This window comes from Mustela lutreola, chromosome 7 (assembly GCF_030435805.1).
Source record: "Mustela lutreola isolate mMusLut2 chromosome 7, mMusLut2.pri, whole genome shotgun sequence".
NCBI classification, from domain to species: Eukaryota; Metazoa; Chordata; class Mammalia; order Carnivora; family Mustelidae; genus Mustela; species Mustela lutreola.
Genome location: NC_081296.1, coordinates 88,898,208 through 88,910,895, shown reverse-complemented (window position 1 = coordinate 88,910,895; position 12,688 = coordinate 88,898,208). Strand labels below are relative to the sequence as shown.

Below are 12,688 nucleotides of genomic sequence, written 5' to 3'. Positions count from 1 at the left end.
GGAGGTTGAAAGCTTATGCATGTGATGAGGAGAAATAGCCTTCTAACTCAAAGTCCGTTTTCATTAGATACGTGCAGAATTATGAACATGCTTAACTCACAGAGAATTTAACAGACATGGAGACAAGACTATGGAGTAATATATGTGCAAATTTTTCTTTAATGTTTATTTCTAAGTTTGGGTTAACTAGTCTGGGTAATCGACAAAAAAAATTCCCAAAATCCTGTCTGCCATTTTACTCTGCTTTTTCAAGGTTACAAAAAGATTCCAGGGCTTTTCACCACAGAAATAAAATACTAACAAGCTTATTCAGTATCATTTTTCTGCAGATTGGGTAGCAATACATTATTTGTAAGGCTAGCATAGTTTAAGAAATAATCCTTCCTCTAAACCCTGATGGGAGTTATGTTTGACTAGCTAAGTGTTTGAATACATAAATGCATTCAGCCTTTGGTATTTAAAGTGAGCATCATTAACTCAACATTTCAACTTAAACTTTGCTTAAAAGATAAAGTTTCACCCAAGTGAAATCAATGGAAGGTGTGTGTGAATATATGAGGTTTCAGCTTGGCCCACTGAGGAATTTTGATTAAAACAGACAACCAAATGAAGAAATCATCAAAATAGAGCAATTATTGGTTGAAGAAAAGATAACACTAAAAAGTCCTGGCAGTTTTTCTACTAAGTCTGAGTCATATATATTTGGGAGCTAAATTTAAGACTCCATCTTTCATATGCTTAATGGTTCATTTCACACAAACACATCCAAAAACACAGGACTGATTCCTGAAATACCAGCTTCTCTATAGTGGGACTCCGATTAAATGATCCAATTTTCCTAGCTTCTTTAGCATATTGATTCTTTCCCCAAATATTCACTAACTGTTCACTGTTAACATTATTTGCTCAAGGAAGTTTGCCACTGTTTTTCAAAAAAGACACTAAAGGTAGTGGTAACAAAATCTTGTACAAATATGGTTTAAGAATTTTACTGAAGTAAAATACTAATCATAGATCCAAATTTCCCGTCACCCTTTACTCCATTTGGCATGTAAGCACAGAAGGGAGATGGAACAGGGGCACCTGGCCCACTCATAATATCATTAAAGAATAAAATTCAGCTTTCTAGACATGGAATCTGATATGCACAGTTGCATGTAGAATCCCTTTCCACTCTAAACATATTAAAGTGTGGACACTAATTTACTATTTTGAATGAAAATTCATGAGCGACTTCCTCAAGAGAAAAGCAGCCTGCCTTTGCCATTAATAAATAAAAAGGAATATGGAGTTCTTTCCCGCAGTAATTTTCTCAACTCTCATATATGCCCACATACATGTGAAAATGCCTGAGAAAAAGAAAATCAACCCTACAAATTTGTTAATGACTGGCCCCACTTTCTCATGGACTCATGGGTGGCCTGTCCATAAACAGTGGTTACTGTGACAAAAGCCATGGGGCAGAACAAAATTCTAACCTCCGAGCTTAGAAACTATCAATTAGAAATATCACTGTAGACTTCTGGATGTATTTGGAGGCTTCTGTGAGGCTGTCAGGGAAGTCAGACCTTTATCTAAATTCCCAGATAAATACACTGGACTAAGTTCTAGCCAAAGAGCTAGAAACATTCTGAAGAATTTAGAATTGGTAGTGATTCAGACACAAATGGAGGGACACTACAAAGCAAGAGATGATGTCATTTAAAGAGAAGAAAAGAGTAAATCTTCCCATGTTATCCTCTGTGTGTTAGAGGGGACTCGATCTACACATGCTGTTGGCACAGCGGGGTGAACTGGGCAGCTTACCCTTTTGTCAAAGGACTACCCCACACTAGGCCTCACTGGTTCTCAAAGATTTAGTAGGCAATAAAGAGTATTTACTCCTAGGGTTCGTGGAAGAAGTAAATAATCTGGAAATTACTCTCTGCCACTTAATCTCTAACAATAGGCTGGCAGCAGAATTAACATGGAGAGCCCACTTAGAATGATCTCCATCACCGAGCCTGACCTGCCCAGAGAGTGTTATGCTCAGACCACAGGGTTTTTACTTACTTGTGGACCTGCTTTTACTGAATTATGCTTTGACATCATTTCTTCAACCTACATTTACAAATTGCCCTGGGAATTTCATTTCTCTTGTACGGATGTAGTATCACAGAAGCCTGTCTTCTTAAAGAACTACCAGAGAAACTCCTCAGGTCTCAGTGGCATAAGAAACTGTGCTTCCCTCGATATATATTAATTTGAATCTTAGGACACCATGAAGTTTATGATGGAGGAGACTTTTTTTTCTTTTCTTTAGTATGGAAAATTGAGAGCCAAATTACAACACCTCTTGAGAACATGCAGAGAATATGCATTCATTTGTTTTCTGACACACATTTTACTTTTGCTTAACTTATTTCAGTCAAATATTTATCTTATTTTATTGTAAATATTTTTGTAAGTTGACTCAAATCCTTTGTGAAGAAGATGGGGGGAATGAATAAAGGAATAAATTTTAATGAGAAGAGTTAAGCTCTGCCCATTACAACGAGGTAGATTAACTCTGTCTTTGGTACCCTCTAATTGTCCCTGCTAGCATCTCTCTGCCTCTTTAGTGGGCCTCATCAACTCTCCAAAGCACTACAAAAATTAACACGGAAGGGAGATACAAATATGTATCTTTCTTAGTTGACTTATTTTTAACATGGAAGTAATAGTTTCCCAGAAAGTACGCTTCTGCCTCTCTGGTTTGCCCTTTGCTGGATCCTGGCACGGATGGCATTAGATCACTGAAGTGGAAGACTGTCCAGGTCTAAAATTAGTTAAATGTATTTGCACATTAAAAGGGTATAATATCATGACTCCGATGAGTACATTTCTACCAGTGAGATTTTTTTTTTTAGCCCAGAAAGACCTAGTCTAATAATTGCATAATACCCAGAATATCAGTCACCCAGAAGGTAACCACACAGCTCTTGCTCTTTTTGAGTGTATGATGTATTGTGATCTGAGTATTTAATAACATCAGAGTACAAAAGATGGAGCAAAAACAAAAAAACAAACCACGGAATGCACACCGATCAGCTATTCATTAGATTGAGACAGGACAAGAGTCAGAGGAAGAAAGTAGAAATTTGTGGTGTAAGTAAAGTTTCTTTGGGTTGCCTAGTGATTGGTCTGTGAGTGCATTACCAACGTTAGCACAAATAAGAGATAGTACTCCATTTTATGGCTGGTGTGTACCAAAAAGAAGACATTTTATGTAGCAATGTTCCCAAAACACCCACTGAGCACAAATTCAAAATGGTCATTCTGTGTGAGGAAAAGAGTATGAGTAGGCATCTATGTTCGTCTACCTGCAGAAACCGTATTACTGACACGGTTTCAACACAAAGTGAGGACGATCACTCTGCAGCAGTAAAATCCAGGGTGATTATATCCCTTCTCAGGTGGTTAAAATCATTCAGTGTATCTTACTGCTTAATTAATTTAGAGAATCAAATTTGATCTTTAATCAAACAATAGTTTAAATAGTGATGTATTTGTTTTCATTTGTCAAAATTATTTCCCTTTGGTGATGCTTTATAGATATCTATGCATGTTTTTTCATAGAAATACAGAGATGCTTCCTTTTCTGAAGGAGAATGGCCTCATCCTTTCTGCCAAACTTAACCTTTTGTCCATATAAAGTCCATTTAGTTCAGCCTGTTGTGCTTGGGAATTACCTGTATATCCTGTTTGGATTGGGGAGTAAAATTTACACCAAAACCTTGTGTTGTGAGGAGGGGATTACTTGTACATTTTCAGATACAGGGCATAGGCCTTGACTATGTCTCCATCTGCAGACATTGCCCGAGTTTCCCTATCGCCAGAGGAAGCCTGACATATGACCAATGAGACTGAGGTATCTTCTAGAACTTTATCACTGGAGTAGAAGTCCCTAAGAACTTACTTAGTATTCCCTCCTGATCCCAGGAAGCAGAGTCAAAAAAGAGTTCCATGTCCCTCTGCTTCAACAACATCAAATGGTTATTTATAGTAAGCCCTCAATACACACATAGTCTCACACATACATACCCTCCCTACAAAGTTAGTCTTGTAGCTGAAATCCTCACCGTCCTTCTACCCAACCTTTTTCTAATAGCTAATCTGTGCACCTTTATGAGAGCTCAGATATTCCCTCCCATCATAAACCTCCAGGGTCAAGGCACCTGGTGGCTCAGTGGGTTAAGTCTCTGCCTTCAGCTCAGGTCATGATCTCAGGGTCCTGGGACTGAGCCCCAAAGCGGGCTCTCTGTTTAGTGGGGAGCCTGCTTCTCCCTCCCTCTGCCTGCTTCTCCGCCTACTTGTGACCTCTTTCTCTCTGTCAAATAAATAAATAAAATCTTTATTTAAAAAAAAAACTCCCTGATTAGGCAGACCTCCTAGGTACCCCCGTAGTACACTCTACCTTGAATTTTACTGCTTCATAAGGATGTATCTCAGTGTCTTTGTCTTTCTCCCTCACGAGACAGGACTACAGAGATTTAAGTTTTTTGTATCTTTTCTATTCCTAGCATCTCATACCACTCCCTGCAACATAGTAGTTTCTCAAAGTATATTTCATTAACTAACTTTTATATATCTATTACATTACAGGTATTTTAGGTATTTTCTTTTCAATTATTATACTTCTGTGTGACAAAAGTATATGGAGTAGGGGGTAATAGGTGAAGGGGCTTAAGCACAAACTTCAGTTATAAAATTAGTAAGACACAGAGATGAAAAGTAGAGCATATGGAATATGGTCAACCATATTGTAATAACATTGTATGGTGACAGTAACTACACTTATGGTGAGCACTGCTCAATGTATGGAATTGCTGAATCACTACGTTATGCACCTGAAACCAATATAGCATTGTATGTCAACTATACACTGGTAATAAAAAAATTAATAAAAATTTTAAGAATACGAAGTAGGCTGGGATAACTATTCCCATTTTACAGACAGAGATATTGCCTTCTGAGGAAGTTAAGTGTCCCAATCAAATTACACAGCTAAAAAGTAGTGAAATGCCAACCAGAACTCCAGTCTTTAATTTTTAATCTAGGAGATACTCTCTCCTCCTTTAAAAAAAAAATTAGACTAGAGAGAATTAATGAGTATCTATAAAGGTAAATATCATTTATGTCACTGGAAGCTATCTGAGGAGTCCTAATTCACTCTAAATCTAGGATCACAAGCTTTTACCTATAACTTTGAGAAAGAAAATAACAGGTGACTATGGCCCTAATTCCTGCCAATCAAGATACCACCTGGAATCCTCAGTGATGGACCTTTTACTTTGGAAGACTTGTTTAATATAGCAGGAAAGATTCCAACTGAAATCAAAATGTTCGGATTACCCATACTTTTTTCAAACAAACATTCCTTAAAGATAATGTCATGTCCATCTGGGTAGAGGAGTAGTTTACTATAATGTAAGTTCCACCTCTCGAAGCCTCTGCTACCTCAGAGTTGCCACACTGTTCTTGTTCATGGTTGAGGAGCCCCAAACATTTCTGAGCTCTAGACCTGCTCCCTGGGCATTTACACTTGGATGTTCCACAGACCATCTAAAGAGCCACGTCTCGAACACTCAGATTCTTTCCTCCACTCCTGCTCTTCCTTTTTCTTCCCCACCTCAGTGAGTGACATGTCCTTCTATCTGTCAAAGGGCACAAGACCAAATCATGGAAATCCATTCTTCAATTTCCCCTCCTTTAATGCCCCCTACACACATGGTGGCCAAGGCCTGTCTTCAACTTTCTTCCTTCAGTTTCCATTGGAAACTTTGAGCTTCCATTGTTATGGTCCTAGTTCAGGCCCTATTTTTAACTTGAATGACTAGAATAGCATCTTAATGGAGCAAAGCCTACTCTTGTCCATGCCAATCTATTCTCCACACCACTGATGGAATATTGTTTCAAAACTGACATGCCGGGCAGTCTTCACTGGCTCTAGAAGTCTGTACACACTGCTAACTCCATAGGAAGCATTCTCATGGTCACTTCTGGCCATGAGGCATATTCCATGACACTTCTGGAAGGTCTTCCTGATTTACATCCATCTGCCACACACTGCGTCCCATTGTCTATGCATCCCCGGTACAGCCTGCACTTAACAGTTGTTCAACAAATATTCAATGTTAAATGACACAAAGCTCATTTGAATCTAAATCCTCCTATTTTCTTTCTCTTCCCTGAACTAGGAATTAGAACATGAGAGTGGCTCCTTTCTCTCTCTTCCTCATTCCCCTCATCTGATGGGTCATCAATTCTTTCTGGCTTCAGTTCCAATTCAATCTCCACATTCTCAATTAATTTCTAAACTAAAACCTTCACTGACTAAAGCAGTGTTTTTCAAACAGCAGCATCAGAATCACCTGGAGGACTCATTAAACAAAGGTTGCTGGTCCCCAGCTCTAGACTTTCCAATTTAGTAGGTCTGGAGTGGGACTAAGAATTGGCGTTTCTAACAAATTCCCAGGAAATACTGATACTGCTGGCTCAAAGAACACACTTTGAAAACCACTAGTGCAAAGGTTCTCAACTGGAAGTGGGCATTAGAACATATTTATATCTTGACTCGTGCCTGCCTACTGAATCAGAATTTTCAGTGGGGTGGGGTAGGCAGGCATTTCTTAGCTTAAAGGTGCCTCAGTTGATTCTGATGCACACACTACCCTGGTCAAGAACCATGAATTCAATAATTAACTCCAGGAGCAGGACTTTACCTTCTTCACAAGCCTTGTTTTTCACACACCCCCAATTTTCCATTCTGCTTTACGGTCAGATGGAACCAGCGGGCAGCTGATTATTCCAGACCTTTGCTCCCTCTCTCTGAGCCCCAGATCACTTTGAGCTACTCATTTATGAATCCATTCATTGATTAAGCATCTAGTACACACCAAGCACCAGAAGCGGGGCAGAGTGTGGAGAGCACAACATATGCAGCTTGGCCACATGGAGCCTACCCTCTTCCTCCGAGCACCCCTAGCAACATCTGCTTCCCCTTATCTCTCATTTTCCAAGTAAATACTGGCTTACTGCCACACTTTCTTCCTAGACTGTAAGGCAGGGACCATGGTCTGTCTTTGGAGGTGCTCAAAAAAACATTTGTTCAGATTAAATTGAAAAGCTCTTCCCCTGATCCAGCCTTCTTTCTTTCTTTTTTATTTGAGTAGAGCTGACACACTATATTACATTAGTTTCAGGTGTACAACTTAGTGATTGGACAGATTTGTATGTTATGCTATGTTCACCATAAGTATAGCTACCATCTGTCCCATTACATCACTATTACAATATGATGGACTGTATTCCCTATGTTCTGCTTTATGTTCCTGTGACTTATTCCATCACTGGAGGCCTAGATCTTCCTTTCCCCTTCAACCATTTTGCTCACTTCCTACCCCCTCCTCTCTGTCAGCCATCAGCTTATTCTCTGTAGCTATCATTCTGATTCTGCTTTTTGTTTGTTCATTTTTTTTAGACTCCATTTATGAGTGGAATCTTATGGTATTTGTCTTTCTCAGTCTGATTTATTTCACTTAGCTAATAACCTCTAGGTCTATCCATGTTGCTTTAGATGGTATGATCTCATCCTTTTCTATGACTGTGTAATATTCCATTGTGTATACATGCCACATTTTCCTTATCCATTCATCTATCAATGGACATTTAGGTTACTTCTGTGCCTTGTCTATTGTAAATAATGCTACAATACACATAGGCAAGAATATATAATGAAGAAAAGACAGTCTTTTCAATAAAAATGGTACTGGGAAAACTGGAGAGCTACATGTTAAAACAAAACAAACAAACAAAAAAAACAAAACAAAAACTGGACTACTTTCTCTTGTTTCGAGAGAGAGAGGATGAGATAGGGAGCAGGAGGCAGAGGAAGAGCGAGAATCTTAAGCAGACTCCATGCCCAGTGCAGAGCCATGGGACTTGATCTCACAACCCTAAGATCATGATCTAAGCCAAAATCAGGAGTCAGATGCTTAACTGACTGAACACCCAACCACCCCAAAACTGGACTACTTTCTAACAGCATTCACAAAAATGAATTCAAAATGGATTAAAAACCTAAATAAATGCGAAACCCAAAGCCATAAAAATCCTAGAAGAGAACACAAGCAAGCAGTAATTTCTCTGACATCAGCCACAGCAACATATTTCTAGACACATCTCCTAAGGCAAGGGAATCAAAAGCAAAAATAAACTACTGGGACTACATCAAAATAAAAAGCTTTTGCAGAGCAAAGGCAACCATCAGTAAAACAAAAAAACAACCCACTGAATAGGAGAGGGTATTTGCAAATGACCTATCTGATCAAAAGTTAATATCTAAAGTATATAAGGAACTTACACAACTCAACACCAAAAAAACAAATAATCCAATTTTTAGAAAATGGGCAGAGCACTTAAATAGACACTTTCCCAAAGAAGACATACAGATGGCCAACAGACACATGAAAAGATGCTCAACATCACTGACCAAGCCTTCTTTCAAAAATTATGGACCAAGTCCATAACCCTCTCTCTGCTATCTTTCCTGATCTGCTCCAAGTCCCCCACCATGGTCAGAATTGAGCTCTGCCTTCCAGGAGCCACAGCCCCTACCCAATAAAGACCTCAAACTTAGCACTTAATGGCCCTTTAGTCTACATTGCTTACAAACTGGCCCCTCCTACCAAACTGTGAGCATTCTCCTTTTGGCCTTTAATCTCTGTACTTCCTATCAGTAATATTTGGCAAATAAATGAAATTGATTTTATTTTCACTTAAGCTTACCTCCCATTTTGCCCAAACTTCCTTATGGCTTTAATGAAATCTCCTTAAGACTCTTCAGTTTCTCCAGAGTAGAAAAATACCATAATTTAATTTCATACACTATGGAATATGCACAACAGAGGATTCAGAGGAAGAAGTGTTTATCAAGGTCTGAATGAAATCCTCAGAGTGAACTGTCCACTCAGCACTGAGGTCTCAGCTGCAACTTCACCAATCATCCCAGGCACGCCAGCCACCTAGCCTTTTTGCCGTCCAGTACTATGATTTATAAACTGAACAAAAGACATGGTTTGTGATCGACAGTAAGTCCTGAGAGCAAGTAGGATGCTACTTAGTAAATTAAACAGCATCTCTGGAATTCATTTCAAAAATGAAATCAGACAACCTCTTGATAGAAAGAGGTGCCAGGAAGGTATGGGTACACGTGACAAAATATACGGTTAAGTGTTCTCGATAAACTCTGCCCAGGTCATCGTGCTGCTCACACAGTAGGCCTTCAGGGAACATTGACTGGGTGAAAGAAACAAAACCATCTGTAAGCGCTTTCATTTAAATTGGCAGGCATGAAAAGCACCAGTCTGCTCCCACAGAGAATCGTCAGTGACTCATGCATCGCATGTCCCTCCGGGAAGCCAGTTTCCCACTTCATGATGCGGTAGCCAGTGCCAAATGTCTCCCATAGGTAAACAACGCTGTTACTTGTGCTCACACAGCCTCACATACACTCGAGGAGATCTTTCTGCCACACATATTCATGATGGCTAAACACACAGTTCATAGTTGAATATAAGTTCTGTTCTATCACCTTGATAGCGAACTTTTCATCAAGCCAGAGAGGTTAAAATTCATTTCTAAGCAATACTGTGGTTATGTAAACTTTGTAGAAATTTAAGATCACATTCTGTCTAGCAGCTGAGTCTTCCCTGGAGTAGCTTATACATTTTTTCAACTACATACTCTTAGTACGCACGTAGACATGGGGAGGAAATAAAAATACATGAACTGTATCACCGGCTTAATTTTCTCTTTGGTGGCTTGGACATCTGTATCTGGAATGAAGACCCTAGAAAGCCCACACTATTCCCACAGTTGCTTATTGGAAACAATGCTCATTCTATGCAACAAAAGGAATGGTTAATGAAGTTTATGTATCATTGGAGCAGATAATTTTACAAGGCTGTGTTCTTAAGGCTCCAGAATTAAGGATTTGACTGTGGGAGCAGGGAGTCTTAGGGGCAGGACACCCCAGATAACCTCACCCACATACATTCCTCCAACAATGCTTTTCTGTATATAAACAAAAAATAGAAAGGAGTATATGGTTTTTGTCCTTAGTATTAAATAGCTGCCTTTTCTTCAGCACACTCTTAAATTACTGCACAATGCACAGCCTTCAGCACCCCAAGGAGCATAAACAAAGGATATCAGGCAAGTTCACCTACTCCCACTTCACAGAACAATGCTTGTTGTTAACTAAGCAATTCCCAGGGCAAATGTATGATTTGTGGAGCCCAGAGTAAGTGTTCAGGTTGAGTCCTTGGAATCTGAGGTCAGAAGCACGTGGTGCCTGCTCAGTCCCCAGGGCTTTTAGAAAACATGAGAATGTGACCTAAAGTTTGTGCTTGCATCCACACCAAAGACTATTTAGGCATTGAGAGAAATTAAAGCACATTAAAAGCCTCAAAACAGCTTATTGTTCATGCTCCAAGATTTAACCTTTTCTTTCTTATTTGCTGCTATACTTTTCTTTTTATGAGTCCTTAGGAACATCTCCTGAATCACATAAGATAAATCAAATATATACATAATGTGTCTATTTATAAAATAACCCTGCTAGAGCAGCAAACTACATAGGTTTGAAAATTTGAAATTTGAAAATTTGAAAAGTCCATTGCCATTTCCTAAATAGAATTATGACTCTTCTCCTCTCCCTAGATTCTTAGAACCTGGGTTATATCACAAGACAGAATTTATAATCGGTACTTAATTTATCCCCAAATATCTGTAACTATAAGCACTTAAAATACAAATGCAAACAAATGCATGAAAAGATTTCTTTCCTCTTGGCTTTTCAGGAAATATTTTGGCTACAGTCACACCCCATAGGTTTGTATGACGTTTATTAACATGTAATGGAACTTGGGGGAACAGTTTCTCCCCCGTGCTGTCTGGCTCATGTATAAAACTGAAATAGGTTACTGTTTCCATTTTTATGAGTATACTATTATTAAGTCATTAAAATAATGAAATAATTAAATTTAATTAGTACTGTTTTATCCTTTAATAATTACCTATAAAATAATAGAACTGAGCCTGAAAAGACAAAAAGAGAAAAAACTGTATGTACACACACACAATATTTGCATAACTTTAAAGCCAACTGGAAATATCTGAATGCATGAGCTAATTATTTAATAGTATGGAGAGTTAGTATAAGGTAAATACAGCCATATGTCTCAGGCTGAATGAAACTGGTGGGTCACTGAAGATGTCTGGTCCTTTCACGTACCCTAGGCAATGCTAGCACTAGTCTGTTATTCCAATTGACTTTATGTGAGGCTGACTGGCTAACCCAGGGTATCTAAAGAATTATTAAATATCTGTGTTGTCAGGAAAATTTTGTTCTCCCAAATTTCCAGTGAGTTTTTGATATTTAAAAGTTCCTTGGGTAGACTTTAAAATAAATGGTAAAATTTAAAAAGGGGGACAAAACACAGAAAAAAGATTTATGAAGAAGAAAGACCAACACCATAGGCCCAGTGTAGTCCCACAAACGCTCCTACCATATTTGCTTTGAAACAGAGATTCAAAACTTGTAAAAAGGCTGCTTTGAAAAAAGAACCACCAAGTTAGGATGTTCTGGGCTAGATGACAGGGGCCACTAAAATCCACAGTTCCTGCACAAATGCAACAGGACACACGTGCCTACTCTCCTGAGCCTGCCTGGGTCTGTGTGCTGAGGAGGAAATGCCTGTCATACACCAACCGGTGGCGAATCACTGAAAAAGTAGAGATTAGCAACAGTCAAACAACAAAAAAGAATAGCTCCCTACCCATTGCCTCCCACTGAATGAACTTTTGACATATCGGCAAACTCTTCTTTCCTCTTGCTGCTGCTGGTGTACTGCTCACTGTAGAGCTTGAGGGACATCTGCTCAACAGCATCTCTTTGTGCTTCCAGGTAGCACAGCTGAACTTCAGTCTGGAGAGAGAAACAAAGAGGAACTGCTGTGTTAATCCAGAAGGAATGCATTTCAAGTGAGGTGTAACAACTCAAAGAATGGGAATTGTTCACATCATTATACTGCTCCTTTTCGGGCTGGATTTAATGGGATCAGCTGGGCATATTACAGAGTTATATTTTAGATCTGAATCTTATAAGTTCCTCCTTAAAATACGACCTGAATAAATGAACTCTCAAAAGACTCAGTAAATATCACCAAATATCCCTGAGATCATAATACTGTATGATGAGATTTTACATAAAAATTCTGTGAAATTCCTTAATAATATTCTTCCTCATATTGCCACATATGTAACATTTATTTTTTAAAGATCTCCCTCCAACCCATACATTTGCATGGACACATATTCTGAACGTTTCTCATTATATTCCCTGAGAAGAATAAAAAAGCCTACTACCAATTCTAATACATCTTCACTAGAGACAATAGACTTCATTTATTACATTTTTGGGGTCCTCTGTATTATCATCTTAATTTAAAAACAGAAGGAATAGTGATTTTGCTGTGTTGGTTTGAAATGTTATATCTTTCAGAGTTACTTGAGGCTTACTGTAGTAAAGAGAGGTAGTAAGTTCACCATGCTGTTTTCTATCAAGCCAAGGCCAAAAGAATGCTGAATAATATTTGGCATCGAA

At 38.7% G+C, this 12,688-nt stretch overlaps 1 protein-coding gene across 5 annotated transcripts in view; it reads right to left on the bottom strand.

The window, feature by feature from the left end:
- The window catches only part of AKAP6 (A-kinase anchoring protein 6), a 464,720-nt gene that overhangs the window by 120,551 nt on the left and 331,481 nt on the right, over positions 1 to 12,688 (bottom strand). For all 5 annotated transcript variants that reach the window (XM_059181873.1, XM_059181872.1, XM_059181875.1 and 2 more), the window contains one exon: positions 11,862 to 12,010. In XM_059181873.1, coding sequence (XP_059037856.1) covers positions 11,862 to 12,010 — 149 coding nt within the window. The remainder of the gene's footprint in view (positions 1 to 11,861; positions 12,011 to 12,688) is intronic.